This window comes from Candoia aspera, chromosome 7 (assembly GCF_035149785.1).
Source record: "Candoia aspera isolate rCanAsp1 chromosome 7, rCanAsp1.hap2, whole genome shotgun sequence".
Taxonomy (NCBI): domain Eukaryota; kingdom Metazoa; phylum Chordata; class Lepidosauria; order Squamata; family Boidae; genus Candoia; species Candoia aspera.
In genome coordinates, this window is record NC_086159.1 from 1,027,609 (window position 1) to 1,052,201 (window position 24,593).

The 24,593-nt window shown below is 48.0% G+C and overlaps 1 protein-coding gene across 2 annotated transcripts in view; it reads right to left on the minus strand.

The window, feature by feature from the left end:
* SHANK3 (SH3 and multiple ankyrin repeat domains 3) overlaps positions 1 to 24,593 on the minus strand; it is a 262,450-nt gene that overhangs the window by 34,808 nt on the left and 203,049 nt on the right. For both annotated transcript variants that reach the window (XM_063309491.1, XM_063309492.1), the window contains exons 15-16: positions 15,240 to 15,364; positions 874 to 1,009 (exon numbers count right to left, since the gene is read on the minus strand). In XM_063309491.1, coding sequence (XP_063165561.1) covers positions 874 to 1,009; positions 15,240 to 15,364 — 261 coding nt within the window. The remainder of the gene's footprint in view (positions 1 to 873; positions 1,010 to 15,239; positions 15,365 to 24,593) is intronic.

Here is a 24,593-nt window from a genome sequence, read left to right on the forward strand (position 1 = left end):
GTGCGTGAAGGAGTATATGGTGAATGGAACCAAGGGCCAGCTTGGAATTCCAGCCACTGCCACCAAGGGCTGCTCTGTGGTAGTCATTCACTTTACAGTCAACAAATGTGGAACCTTCCAAAGCTAGGCAAGTTGCTGAACTGATACCAAGGGCAGCCCTGGGTCACGGCTGGCATGTCTTGCGTCAGGCATGAGAGTCAACTCTTTAAATCCAGCTGCTCCAGCCGTGGGCCGTGGCATTGTGCCACTAGCAGAATGGTGCATCCAGGATGGAATCCAGCACAGAAATTTTCCAGAGGTGCCTGCAGGGAGGTCTACAGTTCAAGGTGGGGCCTCTCTTGGTCCTGAGCACAGAATGTCCAGTTCCGCAACAGGGCAATTAGTTCTTGCCCCAGAGGGCTTGTGCTGCCTCTCCACCACCTGAGATAAACCTGGGTAGGTGGGCCAAGGCAGCATTTCTCGCCTCTGGGCCCTCTCGGCTATGGCTGCAGGACCCTGCTCTCTTGATGGAGCTCCTACCCCACAGCACCCCGCAGAGCAAATGTGCACTAGCAGCTATCCACCTCAGGGCCACACCATGTGGTGAGGATCAGCACCGAGTGGCCAGTATGTCACAGAGGCACTGCTTCAGGCACGGAGGGCCTGGAGTGCTGGGCGCCAGGCCGGAGAAGGCAAGAGAATGGAAGCTGGGGGGGGGGGGGCGTGGGAAGCAGCGGGCAGTGGCAAACGTGCCTGTCCCAGAGAGGGGGGAACGACAGCCAGGCCACAGAGAGGCGGCCACAGCTGGGAGGGCTGAGCCCCCCTCTTCCAAGCGTATGAGAGCAGCAGCGGCCCCTGATGAGCCGCAGGGGGTGGGGTCTGCCCTGCACTCACCTTTCTTCCGAACCACGTCTTCAGACTCTGGCTTGCGGCTGACCGAGACCACTTTCATCACCAGGTGGTTCCCCCCCTGGCGGATGAGCGAGACCACCTGCTTGTGCCCCACCTTCACCACGTTCACGCCGTTCACCTGTGCAGCAAGGAGAGGGGTGGTGAGCAGAGGAGCAGCACTACTGGGGGGGCTTCATCTTGAGCAGGGGGAAAGGCTGCCCTGCCTGCGACCCCACAGTCCCCCCCACCCCCCGCAGGTAACAGCTGGCCACATGGCATCCCTAGGCATGGGGGAAGAGCCGCGAGGTCTCTACGCCTCACTGCCGCACGCTGGATCCAGGAGGGATTGCTTGTGCCAGTGAGGGCCTGTCAGGGTGCCAGCGTTGCCCTTGTCCTGCTGCTGACAGAGCCAGATCCAGCCTGGCTGCCTGGGCGTGTTTGCAGACGCAGATGCCCACAGCGCCCCAGGAAGGCCAGCCTGCAAGGATCCAGGCGGCCGGGCTCTCCCCTTGTCAGGCCCAACACGGCGCCAGCTGCACTCATTCAGCAGCACCACCACCGAACTTGGCCGGGCTTACAGCTGGGAATCGGTGCAGGCTGTTCTGTTTTGTTTTCAGTCGTTGAAAACATAAGGACACGCTTTAGCAAAGAATTCTGAATACCAAAATAGCCCAAATAACCTTTCAGTGAACTTTACAAGAAATAGCAGGAAGTGATTCAATTTTGCACCATCTCAGTTCAATAACTGGAAAAAAGAATTCAAGCATTTCCAAAATGTTCAATGCCCTCTTATCACTCCAAGCAACTGATAACACCTCAACTTTTGCTTTCTCTTAGTTGAATTAATGACATACTTCTATTCAGTGATTTAAGTGTTTATGATGTGTAAAAAGAGGAAAAAAAGAAAAAGAAAGAATAAACAGAGGTCGTCAACTCACTCCAATGATTTATTTTTAGCAACAGGGTGGATGGATGGCTTGATTGGGATGGAAAGAGCTCCTAGCATCTTCTGATGGCACAGCAGGCCACCTGTACCCCCAAGGGGCGGAGCCTCCCCTACAGGCCCACCTGGCTGCTGCAGACCAGCAGCACCATCTTCTACCGCTGAGAGAGGGAGGACCCACAGGAACAATAGTGCACACTCCAAGATCAGCACGTACAGTGATAAAACCAAGCTCCGGGGAAATAGGGACTCTTGTGATGGGGTATTTCCCGGAGAAAATCTATGTGGTCACAAAGAGTTGACTTGATGGCACATAATCAGTTGGGGATTATTGCCATGCTCGCTATAGTCCTTTTCCATCAACTTAATCGGCATCCATCTGTTTATTCATGCTTAAAACTAATTTTCTTATAAACTTATTTATTTATTAATTGTTTACATCACTCGACCCCCAGCGACTCCACTACTTGACTCCCCTGCAACCCCAAATTATACCCCAAACGGTATAATTTGTAAAATTATTTTACAACACACATTTCTAAACCATTATGTTTCTGAAACGGGATTGAGAGACAAGAACGGAATTTCAAAATTGTAACCATGCAAAATGGACACTTTAAATCACATAGGAGCTAAGGAGGAGGTCAATTCTCATCTCCAACCCAGCCGAAGCTTCAGCTATGCACTGTGGTGGGACCTCATCTTGGCAAGCAAATGATCAAAGCCTTGGAAAACTACAAGAAGTCACCGAAGAGAACCAGAAACCAATGACCAGACGCTCATAGAAATTGCTCCTTTCATTCACTTTCAAGTCAACAGCTTCAACGTCACTGTTAGTAAGATGAACAGCAATTCTGTCCTTCACTCTTTGGGGTATTTTGTGGGAAGAAAGTAGACCAGAGTAATGGAAAGTTATGGGAGGAACGTCGATGGTTCAGAAGTTCTACCAATGAAGCTGTCGTGAGTACTGATGGCGAGCAGGAGGGGGCCTCTATCCAAGGGGGAAAACGCATGCGTAGTTTAGAGACTTTGAGCAGCCATTCAGAGAGACACAGAGCAGACCCGCCTTAACCTTTGGGGTTTATCTGTCTGGGTTTTTCCCACGCTTCTTCAGTGTGTTAGGATTTTCTGTCTCATGTAGCAGTAATAAAGCACTAGAGACCTACTCCCTGCCTCGGCGTGGTTCCTGGCTGTCAGGACAGAAGCAGTGCAAGTGCATTCTGACCACCTCCTGCACTGCAGTGATATGCCCCTCCATGCCCACACCACCAGGACATGCCAGACCACCTGTACGGGATGACCCTAACACTGTTCCTTCTATCCAAGTGCTGACTTCTTGCATAATGACAAACTCTAGAATATGGGCCTCTCGGGGGAAACTGGGAACAATTTTCCAAAATGTATGACCAGGGCTGGAGATTTACATTGCTGAGGGAAACTTTCACCCCACATCCCAGTCTCTTTGTGGCAAAGACAAAACACCCCTTTAAAAAAGAAGCATCATAAAGGTGCACCGAAGGGGCACCCCGTATTCAGGGTTGGAGTGGTGTCTCTTAAATCCCCTTTCCTTCCAAGACCTCAGCCACAGGATCCTATTCCAGCTGCTGTTCTCCAGATTTGCTGGAGTATGGTTTTCATGACATCGCTTATCGTTGACCTAAGCTGGAATCCGAGAGACCTGAAGCGGATGAGATAGTAAGAGCCAAACAGAAAAAATCCAGACTCTCGGATAGCCTCATCCCACAGGCCCCAGGGACGTAATAAACCTTATATGGAAAAACGAAGACGGAATGACTTTTCTTACTTTAAAGCCACTCCTACAAAGTCATTTGTCAAACTGCGAGTAAGGCGTGGAAAATTTCAACTTCCAGGGCTGGAGACAGCACGAGGCAGATGGGACAATCACCTCGCCCTGCTGACCTTAAAGGTCTCAGAGGGCAGCAGGCGACCTGTCTGTGTATCCTTCGATCTCACTCCCTCGCGGTGGGGCTGATGGTCTCAGCTCAGGCTCCTGGACTACAAAGAGGCACCATTTCCTCTCCCACCATAGGCAGCAGCAAGAGAGGAGTTCTGATTGGGCCATGCTGGCAGTCGGGAAAAGACCTGGACAGTCTGCCTTACAAGAGAAAGTCGCAGAGTACCACTTACGGCCAGTCACGCTGGCTCCTCAGTGAAAAGCCCTTGAGCAGATGACCCTAATCATCTCCAGCCCATCCAAGATGAGCCACTTCCTTCAGAGTCCCCTTTTCCTTTCCTTTTTTAAAATTATTAATTGTTCAAGATACAATTGAAAAGGTCAAAAGCCACTGGTCTGATATGCTTTTTTGTTTATTCCTTCAGAGTCTCTAAATAGGGGCTTGGACCCGCTTCCACACACCCAGGCTAAAACATCCCCCAAGTGCCAGTGATAAGCTATGTCACAGCAATGCAGAAACACCCCAAAAGCTGTGGCAAAAATCAGATATCGACTCTGCCCAACGTCCCTCTAACCACGCCATTGCAGGAGAGACCGCACAACAGCTGAGGGCTCTGCATCTCTGGGGTGAGGTTGCATCCTTAACCAAGAGAAGTCCACTTGGCCAGTCCTTGTGTAGGAAACAAATCTGACATCAGACATGGCAACAGCCAGATCAGTGGGGGAACATTTCAGCACCCAGGACATCATGCCATGGACCTTGTTGCTGGACAAAAGAATTACTGCAAAGGCTAATTTCATCACAGAGTTGGAATTTATTGGGTTTAATTCTCAGAACTCACACTGAGAATTCAGAGCCCTTTATCATACTTCCTGTGCTAACCAGACACCAATGCAAGGATCCTCTGATTCTTCATACCAGCTTATCTCCCTAGTTCCAGCCATGGGGACATATGCACTGTAATACCTCTCTCTCAGTTCTCCTCCATAGACCTCAGGAAGTGAACTGTAGTCTGTGAAGCCTCATGCCATAGTAAGTATGATCTTCTCTGATGTTTCCTCAGGGGAGTAGGGCTTCCAGTATGTCATTCCAGTGAGACTCCTTCTGCAGGCTCCATCTGAATTTGTCATTGTTGTGGGAGAAAGTGCTTCAGTGCAGGGACTTCAAGTGCCTTTGCAGGGAAAGGCCGCCAAATTAGAGGCCATTAATCAGTCTCTGACTCACAGACTCCACATTCATAAAGGAAACTGTGTTTTCAAAGAATGTTAGTCAATGATTTGATGCAGAGGGAAATTAGGAGGAGGAGGAGGAGGAGGAGAAGGAGGAAGTGATCACCCGTTTATTGAAGAAACAAGATGCATGTGGAGAAAGACAAGGATCAGCATGGCAACCTGACCCAAAATGACATTTCAGAATTGGATCTAATCCTAGAATCGAGATTTATCCCTCAGGTGGAGGACAGCACAGTTCCACTCATCCAGATGATGGCTGGTGGCTACACACAGAAGCCCTGAAGAGCAGAGAGAGGTGATGCCTCAAGCAAGTAAGCCAGGGCCCCTGTGGACCAAGCCCCCTTCCCTTTTTGGTCAGTCCCTATGCCATGGGGAAGTGGGGAGAGAGATCCTGGGCAACATGGAAGCATGGCTCAGGACGTGGCTCCCCACGGACTTGTTCAGAGGAAGGTTCCTCCAGGAGCGGCTGAAGCTTGTGAAGTTGAGCCTGTTTTCTAGATTGGGTGAGCAGATGGGAAGCAGGTGGGCAAGTAGGTATATTCCCAAGGCAGCACCAGCCCCCTGAATCTGGAGCTGCTGTCCTGCTGCTAGTGCTCTGCCGAGCAACCCCTACACCACACACCCTCCTGGTTTTGAAGCTACTCTGGCACGGAGCTGTGCCCCGCCAACCAAGGTGCCCGGCCTCCTTGTAGTGCTGGCCCTGGCACTCAACAGGGTCTCAGCAACGCGTCCTCAGGGCCAGGCTAGCCTTTCCTCCATTGGCTAATCTGGTTCAAGTGCTTTACTTGAGACAGAAGGCCAAAGGGGATCCACTGTCCACTGCAACATTCTCTGGGTATATTGGCTATACTTGTGGAGGTCCCTCAGAGCCAAGGATGTGTGGTGAGAGAGTCACTGGATCCTGGGAGCGATGCTGCCCCAATTGTGTGCCCCCGATGCCCTGCAGAGCCCTTGGGGGCACTGCTCAACAGGAGTTTGGGGGCTGGGAGTCATAAATATGCTCCACAACAGAGAGGCTGTGCATGTGCCAGCTGCGGGGACAGGGTGGAGAAGAACCAATGAGCTGAGGCTGAATCCTGGAGACTTTGTGGAGGGGAGATTCCCAGGTAGGAGAACTGGGGTGTTGGGATGATGCTCACTCAGAAAGGTGAGGGACGTACTGTGGGGAGACCCCTAGCGGCTCATAGTCACTGGAGGTTCAAGTGATCCCCATGGTTGGAAGCATGTATTACCAGCTTGAACCATAAGTGAGGTGCGAACCCCCACAACCAGCTGTTTGCCCAGGAGAAGATGTGGGTAACCCCAGAGTTAGGCTATTGTAACACGCTCCGCTGTCTAACATGCCCTTACTCTGCAGAGGGCAGCTTCTTGATGAGACAACAGGGCCTTGGCCTCCCACACTCCACTGAAGCAACTGCTCTGACTTCCCATTTTCCCCCATGGCAAGGAGTTGGCTTATGGCATCTCAGGCATTGAGGAATTTGGGACCAGGATCTTTGACGACCAGCTTTGCCATTACAGATGTGATCAACCGCGAGGTCACCAAAGTTGGTCCTGCTGTGTGTTGAGCTACAGCACGCTCTAGGATGAGGCGTCCGCACCCCAAAGGCCCTCCTCCGCCCCACAATTCAAGGGGCAACTATGGTTCTAACTTTTGGGGGCCAGCTGAGGATTGCTCTGCTCATCCAGACCTTCTCCTTAGGAATGATGAAGGTCTGCAGTTTTTCTTTTTCCTTCCTGCTTACGTTGATTGGAGAAACTTTTTACGTTGCTTTTCACTGAATGATTTTGACTGTGCATTTTATATTTTGCAAACTGCAATATGGTGCAGTGTATTCTTTATTTTGTTATTAAGCCCGGGGTAGGATATTGGCCTTATGTTTCTGCAGAAAGAGTGGCTTTTATTGGTTGCAATATACTGGAATATGGAGCTTGATGGAATGTGGAAAGCTCCCAGCATCATTTTAAAAAGTGAAATCCCTCCCTCCCTCCCCTTTTTGGCAAAACGCTTATTTCCTAACCAATCCATGTTCGGTACTTAATCTGCCAGGGAGGGACTCTCTGGTGCCAGTTTGAGAAGATCCATGGTCCTTGACTACAGGGTGCAGCTTTGGCTGAGGGGAGGCCCTACGGATGAAACCAATCCAGATTTTATCTTCCACAGCTCCGGCTCCAGCGGAAGGAGGGCCTTCAGAAGGAGATTCTCAGAACTGTTTGAATCTCCTCAGAGAAATCCAAGGAAAATGATGGCTCTACAGATTCCAATCTGGTGATTTTAAAAGTTCTAAGCAGAGGTGAAGGCTGGATTGCTACTGGTCCCCTGCTCACCATCTGGGACAGTCAAATTGTAGGTAAAATGGGCAGGATTCTCCAACTTGCATTTCAAACCCAAGCAGAAAAGGAGGGAGCTTTCTTCTGAGATAAATTTTGCCAACTTCACCAATTTTGCCATCACCTTTTTTTCAATAGACCCCACCGGGGCTTTTGCATCCCTCTCTCCCTACCTCATTAGCCCGGACCTGTCAGCTGTTCGGCTCTGCCAAGGGGTGAAAAGGGGAGAGAAGAAGAGCTCTGTGCTCCCAAGGTCCTGGGGGAGGTGGGGGGTGGCAGGGGGTGAAGGAGAGTCCTGGCTCTGTCTCAGCCAAGAGACAATGCTGGGTATTCTTGCACGCGAAGTCTAACCGGGGGGCAGGCAGAGAGGCCAGAAGTAATGGCACACTGGACGCCAGTTTGAGGTATGCTAGAAAGATGCTAACCTGAAGAACTGCATGTAGCAGGAAGACAGGCTGGCATCCCATCGTCCGATGGGCCCCCAACTGTCGAGGATGATGGTGGCAATGATGATGATGCTTTATTAAATTTATGTGCCTTCCAACTCCCAGAGACTCCAGGCGGTTGATCTCCTGGCACTTAGCACCTTGGTGGTTTCTGATCTGCTTGTTTCAATGCCATGAGATTTCTGGGCACTCTTTGGAACATGACCAACCCAGCTCTGAATACACCTTTTTCCAGAAGAAGAGAACAGCTGGCAAAGAGTTCCCAAAGAGGAGCTGATGATGACCGGGTGTCTTCACCCTGCAGTCGCCCAGGGCCACTCGGGCGGATGGGGGCGGGTGGCCTTCTCAAAGCCAAGGGCCTGGATAGTGGGCAGAGATCGGGGCCTGCAACGCAGCAGCAGTTGGAAACCACAGCTGCTTGCTTCAGTGCCAGTTTCTCCTAATGACATGCTTCCGTTTAATTCTTCTCAAGTCAAGAAAATGAAACATTTGTTCAAAATAGAAATGGTTCGTTAAATGTGCTGAATGTCATTTCTCCTCAACACTGTTGCAAAAATAACTGGTTTTGCGCATTGGAAAAAAAACCCAAGGCGGCAACAGCAGCTTCCAAAAAAAGCAATTTTATCCAAGGGCCTGATCTGAAAGAGGTTTAATCCAACCAACCTAGGCCTCCCCAACACCTGCTGGGGATGGTGGGAATGGAACCGCTCTTGCTGGCTCTCCAGCCTTCCCCCAGGGCACTGGCCCGCAAAGGCTGCTCTTGGCGGTCCAGCACACCAGGAGAAGCAGGTGCTGTAGCCTCCGCCCACCCAAAAGATCGACTCGCCCTTTCCGAATGTCTGGGTCGGCCTTCTCCAGCCTCGTCTCCTCTAGCCCTGGCTGGGGCGCCACACATCTGGGGAGCGCTGGCTTAGTTCCGCACGCCCTGTGTCCAGTTCTCACTATGACCAGGCTGTGAGGACCGCACAGCAAGCTCCAGAGAGGAAGGGGGAAGCACCAGATAGACATCCCGAAAATGGATAGTGCCATGTGCTGGCTGCTGACTGCAGCTGCTGGGAAAACCCTCCTTCTCCTGTCCCTGATTTCACACCAACCAGAGGTGCCTGCTGGGGCACTGCCTGTACCCCACTGCCACTTGAATGAGTCTCAGGTCCCTGATCTCCCCACCCTGAGCTGCAGACAAAGAGAACAAAGAGGATCCCTGCTAATGCTGCCGGTTAAAGCTCTGATGAGACAGTGCATGTTTGTGTACCTTGCGCCAGATTGGGGCAGCCATCAGCTTCCCAAAATACCTCCAAGACCAGAGTATTATCAGAAGACTCAGCCACTGGGAATAGTTACAATCAGGGATTCACAGGTTGCTTCAACTGGAAGTGATCTTAGAGATCATAGGAATCCCTCAAATCAGTCCTCTCTGAAAACCCTTTGATTAATTGATTACATGCAATCAAGTCATTGTTGACTCTCAGTGACCACATAGATTGATTTTCTCCATGATGATCTGTCCCTAACCTGGTCCTTCAGATCTTCCAGCAGTGCCCCCATTGCCACTGTCCATCCACCTTGCTGCTGGTCCTCCTCTTCTCTTTCCTTCCACCTTTCCTAGCATTAGAGCCTTCTCTAGAGATAGGTCTTCGCATAAGTTGTCCAAAGTAGGATAATTCGAGTTTATTTTGCTGGAATGGTCATGTACTTAAAGTATTCTCAGACTGCCACAGCAAGACAAAGTCACCACTGAATTGTGCTCAACTCCTCCAATTCAAGAAATATCCAGGTAGGTTTTTTTGGAAGAATGCAGAAGGGATCCTTCTGTGATGGCTTTTGACTTCTCAGTCTAGTCTATTGATTGATTGATTATGTGCCATCAAGTTATTTTCAACTCCTAGCGACAACATAGATTTTCTCCAAGATGATCTACCCCTAACCTGTTTTTTCATGTCTCCCAACAATGTGCTGATATAACTGAGTCTACCTCCTTGCTGTTCGTGGTCCTCTTCTCCTTCCTTCTACCTTTCCCAGAATTAGAGTCTTTTCCAGAGAGCTGGGTCATAATGTGTCTGAAGTAGGATAGCTTGAGCCTGGTCATTTGTGCCTTGAGGGAGAACTCTGGGTTGATTTGTTCAATGATCCATCAATTTGTTTTCTTGGCTGTTCATGGTATTCTCAGGAATCTTCTCCAACAGCAAAGTTCAAAAGCATCAATACTGTTCCTATCCTGCTTCTTCAAAGTCCAACTTTTGCTTCCATAGGGTGTCACAGTGAATACCGAGGCGTGCATGATTCTGACCTTTGCAGGCGTGGACACATCACGGCATCTGGATCGCTTTTCCAAGGCCTTCCTGGCTGCTCTACCCAGTGCTAGCCTGCAGCTTATTTCTTGACTGCTGGTTCCTTTACTGCTGATGGCCGATCCTAAAAGGCAGGAGCTCTCCACCACTTCAAAACCTTCATTGCCAGTTCTAAGGCTGGTTGTTCTACTGGTTGTCATTCATTTGATCTTCTTTATATTTAATTTTAGGCCCATTTTTTCCACTATGCTCCTTGACTTTTATTACTAGGGCTTGCAGATCCTTTGCATTATTGGCTTTCAGGGTAGTATAATCAGCATAGTGCAGATTATTAATGTTCTTCTTCCAATTTTAAAACCTGTTGTGGCCCAGGACTCAGACTGACGAAGCTGCTCCACCTGAACCAGTGGAATGTCAACCTCAGGAGACACCAAGCCAGGAATCACCTGAGGCTGATCAGGCACAGGCACCATTGGAGCATCCGGGGCAGTCAGATGATGCCCTACGGCCTCCAAGCCGGAGAGGAGAGCAAAGACACTCAGTGAGGCTCCTTGCCAAGCAAGGGAGTAACTCTCTTAATTAAAGACAGCAGGCTGCAGCCTGATTTAAGAGGCAGCCCTGCCCCATGTTTCCCCATTGGAAACAACCATCTGATCTCCTGCTCTGGCATGTGGTTCCTGTGATTCTGCTCATGATTCCTGAAACCCTGACCTCTGGACTGGCTGATGAACCTGGCCTGGTGCTCTGAACTTCAGATTGCATGTTGTTTTCTCTTCTGCATGTTCCTGTTGAAAACAAAACTGCCCAGGCAAGCCTTCTTTCCCAGAGTGTTTTGATTTACATTCCTTTCCTCGTCTGCTGTTATCTACTCAGTCTTGAGTAAATTGCTATTTTCACCTAGCAACTGAGTGTGTGTGAGTTTGAAACCTGAAACAGGACGGTTTGTTTCCAACCTCCCACTTTCCTGCACAAAAGGGAGAGAAAAACTTTTAAAACTACAATGGAATAAAGTTCTCTCTCTCTCTCTCTCCCTCTACCTACCTACCATGGAGCAGCTGATGGCTGAAAACGCTGAACTAAGCCAGCCATTGGCTCTACTCTCCACCCAGCTACACGAGCTACTAAAAGAGCCAAATATCGGAGCTGCTCCTCCTCTATGCAGGAAATAACCACTGGACATTCCAGAGAAATGGGATGACCCACTTGACCGTTTTCAAGCTTCCTTTGCATGAGCAAACCTTAACGCTGAAGACTTCCCAAATGACCGTGTGCATGTAGCATTTGTAATCAGCTTGTTGGCTGGAACTGCTGCTAAACGGGCTACACCTTTTCTGCTGCAGCAGAGCCCTCTGCTAGATAACTTTGATGAATTTAGCCAGCAGCTAGCGATGGTGTATGCAGAGCCAGTGAAAACCCAGACTGCCAACAGGCGCATTTGTGAATTGAAGCAAGGGTATGGCCCAGTTGCTATTTTCACCTAGCAACTGAGCATGTGAGTTTGAAACCTGAAACAGGACGCAACCAGGCTCACCTTCTTCCAGTCCAACTTCCCTTAGTATATATTCCGCATACAGGTTGAATAAATAAGGGGAGAGGATGTGGCCTTGTCTCACTTCTTTGCCAACTTGGAGCCAGTCTGTTTCATCACATTCTGTCCGTACTGTGCCTTCCTGACCTGTCTCTAAGATTCTCATGAGGACGATGAGATATTCTGGGATTCCCATTTTTCTGAGCATCTTTCATAGCTTGACATAATTGACACAATCAAAGGTCTTTCTATAATCGATGAAGCACATACCGACTTTTTGGTAATCTTTGGCTTTCTCAATTATCCAGCATGCATCAGCAATAATGTCTCATGTTCCTCTTTTTCCATGTAGGGCTCTAATCTGTGTTGGATGACCCTAAGTATTATTTTGTTAGCATGTAAAATTAAGGATACTGTACGATAGTTTGCGTGAGAGCCAGTTTGGTGTCGTGGTTAAGGCACCAGGCTAGAAACCGGGAGACCGTGAGTTCTAGTCCCACCTTTGGCACAAAGCCAGCTGGGTGACCCTGGGCCAGTCCATCTTGCTCAGCCCTGGGAAGGAGGCAACGGCAAAAGCCACTTCTGAAATCTTGCCAAGAAAACTGCAGGGACATGTCCAGGCATTGCCAGGAGTCTAGAGTGACTTGAAGGGACTAAAAAACAAAAAACAAAACAATAGTTTGCACATTCTGTTAAGTCTCCTCATTTGGGTACTGGTATGTAGACTGACCTCTCCAGTCTGTTGGCCACTGTGTCGTTCTCCAGATTTGCTGGCGTAGCTTGGTTAGAATCTTGTTGCTTGTCCTATTTCAGTGGGTATTCCGTCAGTTTCTGCAGCCTTCTGAGTTGGTAATGACCAGAGTGTTGATCTAACTTCTAGTACTAGAGGCTCTTGTAAGTAGGGAATATTTTTAAGACATCTTGGATGTTGGCATCTCTGCTGTACAGTATTTCAGTATACTCCTTCCATCTTTGTATCAGAGTCCTTTAGCATACCAATTCGAGGTTGGAACCTCCTTCCGAGTTCCGACATCTTTCGAAAGACTTTCCTTGTTTTTCCATGTCTGTTTCCATCCTCAATGTCTTTACAGATGTTGTTGTAATACGGCTTCTTGTCTCTTCTAACAGCTCTCTGAAACTCTTTGTTAAGTTCCTTTCTGAGATTTTTGTCTTTCTTGGCTTTGGCTTCTCTTCTCTTCTTGGCAATTTCAGTGGTTTGTTCTGATATCCAGTTTCCTTCCTTCTCTTTCTTCATTTTTGGCAGTGACTTTTCACAGTCATCCTTAGCAACTTCTTTCAGTTCATTCCATAATTCCTCTGGTTCTTCTCTGTCAGTGAGGTTCAGGACTTCAAAGTGATTCCTGATGCTCTCCTTCAAAACGGTGGGTAAGCATTCAAGATCATTTCGTGGGAACTGATGGGCTTTCTTCTTCTTCTGAAAACCTTTGGTAGGTGGAATGTCCCAATGTTCCAGGCAGAAGGTCCAGCTGATTTGCAGCCCTCGCCATCCCAGAACTCCTCTAAAGGCTTCACTGAATCCCCTTTCTTTTCATTTTGACTGACTGATTCTTCTTCCCTCGACTGCCGTGGAGAACAGCCTGGCCCTCTTGTGCAAGACAGCCTTCAGATATTTGTGGACCGCTGTCCTTCCTCCTCTCCATCTTCTCTTTGGCACGTCCAACCTCCCGGCTCCTCTAGTGCTCCCTCACAGGGTTGGCGTTCAAGCTCCTGATCGTCCTGAAAGCTCCTACCTGCTCCAGTTTCTCTACATCTCTGTCAAGTCCAGTGCCAGAACTGGGCAAGGGGGATTGAACCATCCTGAAGCGCAGCGGAACGACTGGCTCCCCTGATTGGCTGTGACGCTTCTGCTAGTTGGGTTTGGCTTTATAGCTGCTGCATCATCCCGCTTGCTCGTTTTGAGCTGGTGGTCCATTAGGTCTCCAAGATCCTTCTCACATGCACTACTGCAAGGCAGGTCTTCCTAATCCTGGCTTCAGACAGATCTCCTAATCACACAGCACAGATTAATGCTGTGATGCCCTGAACACTCTCCAGCTTGGAGAAATGACAGCCAGTCTTGTTTCACTGCCTTGCCTCCTCAAACACCAGCCATCTTATCCTGCTCTTGCCAGAAACTTAGAGAAGGCTAAGCCCACGGGTCCAAGAATTGGTTTAGGGCTGTTCCACCCTTGGCATTACTTCCAGCAGGGAGACTTGTATCAACACACCAGCATCACAAAATCCAGCCACTCTAGGGACACACAGACCAATCTCCATAAGTGTCAGGTTGGTCTTAAGAAGCAGCGCCCTTGGGCAGTAGCCCTGAGAGCTCTGAGGAAGAGAGGAAGTGCACAGATGGCTGCACAGATGGCTCATGGGAACTATCCCAGCTGACTAACGCAGGCCAAGAGCCACAGCCTGGGGTCTCCAGACAGCTCCAAATATTTGTCATTTGTCATCAGTCTAGAGATCTGGACAGTTCTGAATCAAACTATCCACCAGGACCCCACTGGTTTCTCTTCCAGTAGGCTATCTTTATGTCCAGCAGCACTTTCTATCAGGGAGAATGACCAAAAGGGGAACAAAAGACCGCCAGGGGAGACCAGACCCTCTCAAGGCCATCCTTTCCACTGTTCTCTTCCTCCCATTGAGCCCAAATCTACTTTCCTGATCATTCTACTCATTAGTCTGACTCCCCTCCCCTTCCCTGTAGAGGAGTATGGAGATGGCCTTGAAGAGAATACGTGGCAACCGTTGAGAAAATATTAACTTAACCCAGGAAAACAGGAAAGTGCACGAAAGAAACTCAAGACTGATTTTCTTTGGTGTCAGAGGGAGGGAAGGGGAAACGCAGACAGGCTTTCAAGATGCTGTTATTATACCCTCCATCAGTGGAGTAGAGTTCTAGTATTTCTGATGGTGCCTTAAGGAGGGGTGCGGGGAGGGGTACAAGCGAAGCGTCAGAAATGCCAAGGCACCTCGTCTGTAGCACTGCTGGGGACGTGGAGAGAGCAGGTGGTTGAAGAGCACTTCAAGGTCAAGAACGAGGTGGCTGAACCTGGCAGGAGAGGAAGGCAGCAAGGGAACATCCCACTCTTTTGCACACTGCCATCCCAACACGTCCCAGAGGAAGCACATTGTTTGGATGCAACTGGTTACAACTGCAGTGGACGCAGGACCAGTGGGAGGATGGAGGAGGAGCTGAGAATTCTTCTGCCCCAACAGATGCTCCTGCCCTGCCTGTGTTCATTGTCAGGCTCGCTTAGGGGCACAGGACAAGCTGTCAGAGGCCAAATTTAAAAGATGCAACAAACAACAGCCTTTTCCAACAGAGTTTGTGGCTCTGTAGAAAAGCCTGAATAGATGAGACCGAATTTGCCCTACTAGGCATTTTCCTCTTTGTAATTGGGTTTTTTTCCTTGCCTGATACCTAAAACTGCAGAATAGAACCCTTAATGCACATTTTCCAGCAGTGGGAAAATGCCTCCCTGCAGAGTGCCTGACCGCAGGGTGGCTTCAGCTTGAGTCCACAGCCATGCGGAGAGACCGTCTTGTGAGGGTTGCTGCTCCCCGTGCAAGATGAATTTCGGCCTCCCCCCCACTCCCAATGCCGAGCAGATCTATGGGGAGAGGGAAGACACCCGTCCGTGCAGCACAGCCTCACCTGGCCCTGCCGTGGACTCACCTCAATCAGGAAGTCTCCTGTGCGCAGTCCCGCTCGCCAAGCCACACCCTCCACATCCACCGATTCCAGGTACTGGAGAGCCGGGAAAGCTGGCGTGGGGGTGAACTCCTCAATTGGAGTTTCCGCTGAAAGAAAGAAGAAATTCCAGATCAGAAGGAGGGAGCACCCTTTGCACAGCTGAAGTGGAGAAGAAGGCTTCTGGCTAGCTGTAAACATTCCAGCCCTACTGCCTCCCTGCTGGACCACAGGCACCTTGGACCTGCTGCCTGGATCACCAGGAAGCCCTTGCTGTAATCCTTAGATTCCCAAGGAAGTCAGGGTCCCAGTAAGCAACCCTCCTGCCCACTCTCCCAGGGAGATCTGAGATGGGGAACCACCTCCGCAGAGGTCATGGCAGACATTCTGTACGCAGATACACACACATGGAGGATCTGGAATTGGCATGGAGGCTTCCATAAAGAAAGGAAAGGGCAGATCAGGAGAGGAACCCAGGTGACCCAGCTCCCTTCATGACTTCCATCTTTCTTTGAAGCTTTATTCAACTTGGGTTACAACAACCTGGGGCGTATGAGGAAGGGCACAGGAAGGAGCTGGAGGCCTATGGTCAGACCCGTCTCATTTCTGCTTCAACCCAATTTCTCCTGCTAAAGTGCGAGTCAGAGGCCCCAACCCACGACCCTGCTTATCCTGTGCTGCATGTCCTTCAAAGCAGAGTGACACCTTTTGGTAGCTGGTCAGGGCGAAGTATAGGAAGCTGGAACAGAAAGATGCATTCTGGATTCCCCATGTCCCCGCTGAAGGCAGCTGGCTCACCCCGATGCAGCATCCATCATTCACGTTCTCTTCCACAGGGCGTTCCTTGGTGAGCCCCCAACTCATCTGCCAGAGCTTTCCATATCATGAATGGTTTGCTTCTTAAAGGGTGAGACTTAGAACAACCCCACCACCACCAAGCTACACTTTTGCACAGTAAAGTCCAGAATCATTTAGTTAAACTGCTTCAGGCAACAAATACTAGAACCTACTGTCTCAGGGAATAACTAGACCAAAATGTCTATTAAAAAAGGCCCTGGGCAAGCCCCCATCCACCAAGAAAGCTTGACTCTCATGGAGTTTTATTAGATTTATTGCAAAAAATGGGGGATCTTGGAAGCTCGTATGTGCTTCCATTCATCAGTAAGTACATGAAGTTGGGGCCTCTGATCCCTCAGATCACCAGGAGGAAGGATTCCACGGATGAAAATCCTGAAGGGAAAAACAGTTCAGGAGAGTTCATGGGAAATTCTGAAAAATGAGTTAAGGCCTAAATACAAACAAACCAAGACAGCTGATGAGAGTGGTGGAGCTGCCAACAGTTCTCCAATGAAGGACTGAGAAACAAGAAGGACAAGTTTAAAAAATGGAAAGAGGGGCACATAATGCAAGCAGAATATCAGGGAATATGCCAAATCTGTAAGGATGGGACTAGGAAGGCTAAGGCTCGGGATGAGGTAAGTCTTGCCACAAATGCCCAAAAGGGTTCTTTGGGTCTCTGCGGAGCAAGAGGAAGGTCAAGAAAACAGCCAGTCCGCAGGCTGGAGAAGACGGCAAGACGGTGACAGGCAACAGGAAAAGGCTGAGCTGTTTAATTCCTATTTTGCATCAGTCTTTTGCAAAAGGAAAAAGTGGTCCAACCTGTCAGAAGGTGCACTGTATGGGGCAGAAGAGAAATGCAGGTCAAAATAGGCAGGGAAGTGGTGCGAGAACACTGAGCTGCGTGGAATTAATTCAAGCCATCCGGGCCAGATGGATTACATCCCAGGGCGCTAAAGGAATGGGCAGATATAATCTCACAACCACTAACTTTAATCTTTGAGACCTCCCAGAGTACAGGGGAAGTGCAAGAAGACTGAGGAAGAGCTTATGTGGTTCCAAGCTTTAAAAAAAGGGAAGAGTTGAATCCAGGAAACTACAGACAAGTCAGCTTGACACAGATACCTGAAAAACCATTAAAAAGGTAATCAGGTGGGTTTGCCAGCACTTAGAAAGAAACCAGGTCATTAAGCCAAGATGGGGTTGTTAAAAGTAGGTCATGCCAGACAAATCTAGCCTCCTTCTTGATAAACTGAGACAATGTGGGATGGATGGTCCCACTGCAAGATGGATTTGTGGTTGACTGAACAGCTGTTCTCAGCCTGTGGTCCTTGGATCCCCACGGAGAGAGGCAGGCAGTGGGGTCCCTCAGGGCTCCGCCCTGGTCCCAGAGCTCCTCAGCAGTTATAAATGACTCAGAGGAGGGGACAGAAGGGTACTTGCAAAGGCACGGATAAAAGTTGGAGGGGAGATTGCTACACTGCAGAAAACAGGCTCGAGGTTCAGAAGGACGTGTTTATTGATCAAATTTGTATAGCCACCTATCTCACAGAAAAGCAACTCTGGGCAGTGTACAGCAACAGGACCCTGACAAGCTTGAACCTAAGGCCTTTTCCAACAGAATTCTATTCGGTGATGAGAAATACAGGGCTCTGCACTTAGGTAGGACAAAGCAGATATGCAAGTGCAAGGCAGGGGGTACCTCTTTGAAACAAGGGAAGAGTCGTGACCTTTTTCTATGGGACAAAAGCAAAATATAGGGGAATGTTTACTCCCCATGATTGGGAAACTAGACTTTTGTTGGTGCAGCCTAAAGCGGCATTCTCTTTTCGGCAGCTGCACCCACTGCTGACTCATAATCAGTTTCTAGTCAACTGCTATTCCAAATCCTTTTCACGCATCCTCTTGCATGCCCAGGTATCTCCATCCTGGATGCCTTGGATTTTTGTTTTCTCAGTTCTGTTTCATCTACAGATTAAAGTGCTGCTCTTCTTCAGAATCAGGTGACAGAAGATTTTACATATATAGAACTAAATATGAATATATTTCATTTTCATACATTTTATATGTAGTGTTCATATGTTAGACACCTTTGCACTTGTATTATGGCCCTGAAGCTGTGTTGTATTTCCTAGAAGAATTTTGCTGACTTCCTCTTCCTTTCTCACAGCTGATAGGTAGCTGTGAGCATAGAAACAAGGTAAGGTGTACATTAGTAACATATGGCTGCGAGAGCTGGACCATAAGGAAGGCTGAGCGAAGGAAGATCGATGCTTTTGAACTGTGGTGTTGGAGGAAAATTCTGAGAGTGCCTTGGACTGCAAGAAGATCCAACCAGTCCATAATCCAGGAAATAAAGCCAGGCTGCTCACTTGAGGGAATGATATTAAAGGCAAAACTGAAATACTTTGGCCACATCATGAGAAGACAGGACACCCTGGAGAAGATGCTGATGCTAGGGAGAGTGGAAGGCAAAAGGAAGAGGGGCCGACCAAGGGCAAGGTGGACGGATGACATTCTAGAGGTGATGGACTCGTCCCTGGGGAAGCTGGGGGTGTTGACGACTGACAGGAAGCTCTGGCGTGGGCTGGTCCATGAAGTCACGAAGAGTCGGAAGCGACTAAACGAATAAACAACAAGGTGTACATTCCAAGGACAGCTTCTCCAGAGGAAAGGCACTGTTTAATAATGGTCAAGGTGCCCTAGCAAGGATGGAAGGAAGTCCCTTCTATGGAATGATGAGCGAGTAAAGGAAGGATGGAAATTCCTAATAAGGAATGATGCTAAGTTGGAGAATGGGTAACTGAGTAGGGGGTGGTATTCTGAAGGAGGAGTTGAATGGAAGGTATATAATGTGCTGTAAGGAGGGGGTCCTTCTTGGCCACCCACCTAACGGCTGGATGTCATTGCTTTTGCTCTTGGGTGAAGAATAAAGAACTTTATTTCATGCAACTGCCTGTGTCTTTGATCCCGGCTCAGAAACGAACCTGATAAGGAAAATTCTAACACAGGGCTGTATGCTAAAGTGACACACAACTCCTAGCAATAAAGAAATAAGCATCTTGAAGTTTTCTGTCCACTGCATTGTCCATCTCATTAAGAAAAAAACACTAACGAGTTGCAGGAGGGATTCTTGTGGCACTCCATGTGAGGTGGAACCAGTGATGAGCACTTTCTGAGTGCAGTTTTCAACCCAGCCACGTATCTATTTGTTACGTTATCCAGCCCACTCTAAACTAACTTGCTAATCAGCATGTCACAGGGTACTTTGTTGAATGCTTGGTTGAAGTCAAGACACTATACGACTACAGCATTCCCCACAATCTTAAGTATCTTCCCTCTTTGCACCCTGCCCCAATTTAAGGACATTATATAGATTATGGGTACCGTTTTTAAACAATGCTCCTGAGAGTTGCTGACCAGATTTTGGAATGGCCAATTACTTAACATATTCTCAGAACAGCCTAGGCTCAGATTGTCACAGCAAGACATAGTCACCACTGAACTGAGCTCAACTCCTCCATTCAAGAGATATCCATGTAGTTTTCTTGCAATAACACAGAAGGGATTCTTCTGTGATGGCTTCTGACTTCTCAGTCTAGTCTTCTGATTATGTGCTTTCAACTCTTAGTGACCACATAGACAGATTTTCTCCAAGACAAACTACTCCTAACCTGTTCTTTCATGTTTCCCAATGGTGCACCCATCACCTCTATAACTGAGCCCATCAACTTGCTGCTGGTTGCTCTCTTCTTCTCTTTCCTCTACCTTTCCCAGCATTAGAGCCTTTTCCAGAGAGCTGGGTCTCCGCATAAAGCGTCCAAAGTAGGGTCATCTGAACCTGGTCATTTGCATCTCGAGGGAGAACTCTCGGTTGATATGTTTGATGATCCATCGGTTTGTTTTCTTGGCTGTCCCCGGTATTCTCAGGGGTCTTCTCCAACACCAAAGTTCAAAAGCATCAATACTCTTCCTATCCTGCTTCTTCAAAGTTCCAACTATTGCTTCCATAGAGTGTCACAGGGAATAAACTGACTGTGTGATTCTAATCTTTGTAGGTTTAGACAAGTCACGGCATCTGAATATCTTTTCCAAGTCCTTCCTGGCTGCTCTACCCAGTGCTATTCGGCAGCGTACTTCTTGACTGCTTGTTCCTTCACTGTTGACGGTTGATCCTAAAAGGCAGAAGCTATATACCACTTGGATATCTTCAACAAGGCTGATTGTTGTGCCTGTTGTCATTAGTTTGGTCTCAGTCCCATTTTTTTCACTGTGCTCCTTGACTTTTATTACTAGAGCTTGCAGATCCTTTGCGGTTTTGGCTATGAGGGTCGTGTCATCAGCATAGTGCAGGTTATTGGTGTTTCTTCCTCCAGTTTTAAAACTGTGCTCATCTTCTTCCAATCCAGCTTCCGTTAATATCTATTTGGCATAGAGGTTGAATTAATAAGGGGAGGGCGTACAGCCTTTTTGCCCTCCCTTGCCAACCTGGAGTCAGTCTGTTTCACCATGTTCTGTCCAGACTGCATATAAGTTTCTCATGAGGGCAATGAGATGTTCTGCACATTCCACAACTTGATGTGATTGACACAATCAAAGGTCTTTCTATAATCAATGAAGCACATACTGACTTTTTTTTGATATTCTTTGGCTTTCTCAATTATCCAGCGTGTATCGGCAATAATGTCTGGTGTTCCTCGGCCTTTTCTAAAGCCAGCTTGAACCTCTGGCATCTCCTTTTCTATGTAGGGATCTAATCTGTGTTGGATGATCCTAAGCATTATTTTGCTAGCATGTGAAATTAAAGATACCGTATGATAGTTTGCACACTCTGTTAAACCTTTTTTTGGTATTGAATGTAGGTTGACCTCTTCCAATCAGTTGGACACTGTGTTGTTCTCCAGATTTTCTGGCATAGCTTGGTTAGGACCTTGACTGATTCTTGATGCTTGCTATATTTCTGTAGATAACCCCTTTGATTAATACAGTTTTTATGCCCACTTTGGAAGCTGACTGGTTTTCTTCTCTTCTTTATCTTAACTTTGAGCATGCACATGATCTGTTCATGATCTGTTCCACAGTCAGCACTTGGCCATGCCTTTGATGCTATAACTGAGCTCCTCCATCTCCTTTTAGCAATAATATAATCAATCTGATTTCCATGCATTCCACCTGGTGATGCCCACGTACACAGGCTTCATTTCAATTGTTTGAAGACAGTGTTAGCTATGAAGAAATCACTGGAGTGGCAGAAATTGGTAAGTTGGTTTCCTGCTCATTTTGGTTTCCTAAGCCATAGAATCCAACTACATTTTCGTCTTTCGTGTTTCCAACTTTGCGTTATGTCTCCAGTCCCAAGCAGCACATCGAGCTTGCATGTTCTGTCGATTTCGAATTGAACTTGACCGTAGAAGTCATCAACCTCTTCTTCTGCATTGGTGGTTGGAGCATAAACTTGAATGATCATCATATGAAAAGGTTGTCCACGAAGTCTGATCGATACTATTCGGTCATTGATTGCATTGTAGGCAAGTGCTGTTCTTGCTATACCCTTCCTAACTGTATGTAAAAGCAATGCCATTCCTTCGTTGTGAGTAATAAACAGTGCGATCTTCTGACTGAAAGTGTCCGATCCCAGTCCATCTCAATTGGCTGATGCCTAAGATGTCAACTTGTAGTTATTTCATTGCATCTTTCACTGTGTTGAGCTTTCCTTTGTTCATGCTTCTTACATTCCACATTCTTACGTTAATTCTGTCTTTGCAGCTTCGGATCTTTTTTTTCCTGTATGGCAACATCAGCAACTGGGCATCCCAAAGGCTTTAATTTAGCCACATCATAAGTACCATTAGGACTCCAAAAGATCCTCAGCTCTTCCTCAGTAGCTGGTTGAGTGCTGAGGGGCCCATCGTCTGGCACTGTATCGTCAATCATTTTGTATTTTAAATCCATGTGGCTTTCTTGGTAAAAATACAGGAGTGGTTTACCATGGCCCTCTCCCGTGCAGGTGAAGGGTTGCCTTTGCCGTTGTCACTAAAGGGATCCTCCACCTCCAGCATCCTCCTCTATCGCTGCTGCCCAGCACAGGTGCCTGCTGGCTTTAGCTGGGCAGCTGGGATGACCTTCACCCCATGCGTGACCCTGCTGGGAGTACATGTACTCTGGGCGTACGCTCCCGACGCTCATTTTCCCAAGTGCCATCCCATTAATTATATTAATGTTTCATTTTATATGACCTTCCTAACTGACAAGCTCTTGTTCCTCTTGGAACAGGGCAAAATGAGGAAAGGGGCAGAGCGATCCTTCCTTGTACCTGCTCGGGTCTGGGTGCTTCTGAAAGGAGGGGGTGCAGAAAGGGCCACCCCTACCCAGCTACCTGGAAAAGGGTGGGGCAACCCCCCTGGGCTTAACCTCCACGGTGATTTGCTTAACGACCGCTGCAAAAAAGGTCATAAAATTGGGTCAGATTTGCTTAATGACTGCTTTGCTTAGCAACTGAAATTCTGGTCACAACTGTGGTCGTTAAGCAAGGACTACCTTATAGCATAATTTTCCAGGCCTTTTCCCCACTTCCCTTCCCTTCCCTTCTTTTCTTCTCTTTGCTTATTAGCATGATTATTAATTCTGATAGTCTATTGTTCTTTCTTTCGTATGTAAGTAAACTTTTTCTTCTGCTAATCAATTTAATATGCTAAAATCAATAACAACATACATGCATCTCTTTGGAAGCAGGCTGACATAAGAGAGAGTGTAGTGGTCAAATGCTACCAGAAGCCACAGTTCCATGGGCATGAAGTTGCCTGTGACTCCCAGGGCAGAGGCCTCAGGCAGGTCCTGGCAACTGCAGTAGACGATTGCAGCTGGCAGTATGAAGGAAGAAGACATCTTCCAGAAAGGAGACCTGATGGAGGCAGGATTGGATGTGGGTTGCTCTGCTTCTGGAGAAGGTGGTAACTGGAGGAAGACTTGCAGGCCCGGGGGTCCTACAGTATACAACAGCAGCCACAGCAGCAGTTGCCCTCCACAGACTGAGCCATCGCTGGCCATTGGAATGTACTGCGCATTGGGCTGCTGCTTCCTTCTGCAATTCCTTCTGAGCCCAGGAGGCTGTTGGAAGTGGACCTGGTACATCTCATGGCATTAGGATCATGCGCTCCCCTTGAAACATCTGGGGGAGGGAAGGGAGGGTTACGGTGGAGGTGTCTGCATTCTTTCCACTTTCAAGTGCTGATCTCAAGCTCGCTTAGGGGAGGATGCTTAGAATAAACAAAACGGCCTTGTTAGATGCGTTCAGAATAAAAGGGAAAGAAAAAGAGTCAGAATATCGGCCAACGAGGAAATCAAATGCTAACAGGTGATAAAGAAACTGCAGGGCTACTGAACTCCTATTCTGGTCTGGTCTTCTCCAGCAGAAAACCTTGTGCTCTAATAGGATATAGTGAAGAGCAGGATGAAGGGGAAGGCAGAGGCCTGAGATTCATAGAAACAGTAAATACCTCTTTACTCTGAGAGAGTTTTAATCTCCGGGACAAAATGAACTGCATCCCAGGGCACTGAAGGAACTAGCAGATGGTCTGGCCAAACCCTTCTGTATTATTTTTGAGAGATCCCACAGAACTGGTGAAGTGCCAGATGACTGGAGAACAAACGTTGTCCATATCTTCAAAATGGAAACAAAATGAAGCTTCACTGAACTAGGTCCCAGTCACTCTGACACCGATACCTGGGAAGGTTCTAGAGTTAATCGTGAAGAGATTGAACTATAAACTCCTTGACAAACAAACGTTCTGATGGTCAGCATGGACTTACGGAGAACGAAGCTTGCCAGACTAATCGTATTTCATATTTTGATGGCTAATTTCTGTAATTAATTATTGGAATGCTGGAGTTAAAACAGATCTTGATTTCACCAAAACGTTTGACAGAATATTCCATGGTATGATGATACACAAGCTGGGTGTGCTGGATAACAAGACGAACAAACAGATGCACAGTTAGCTTGAAAACTGTTCTCCAAGAGTGCTCATCAATGGCTTGACAATAACACTTGTGAAAGAAATAGTGGAATAGCAGTTAATTGCACGCTGAGTATGAAACAGCAGCACGATGTGGTTGTAAAGAAGGAAATTGAACTTTAGGCCATGTCTGTGTTAATAGGATTTCAAAATTATAGGAAGTAGCAGCTCCACTGTGGCCTGCTTTGGTCAGATACCACTTCGAAAACTGTGTTCAGTTCTGGACACTCCAGTTCAGGGTTCCTCAACCGTGGCAACTCTAAGCTGTGTGGAGCTTTGCTGGCTGGGGAATTCTGGGAGATGAAGTCCGCACAGCTTAGAGTTGCCACGGTTGAGGAACCCTGCTCTAGGTGAAGGAGGACTCAGAGAAACAGAACAGACTCAGAGAAGGGAAATGAGGACAATCACGGCCTAGAGACTAAGCCCTCAGAAGAGACATGGAAGTTGCCGAGTATTTCCAGCCTTGAGAAAGGCCGAGGGGAGGACA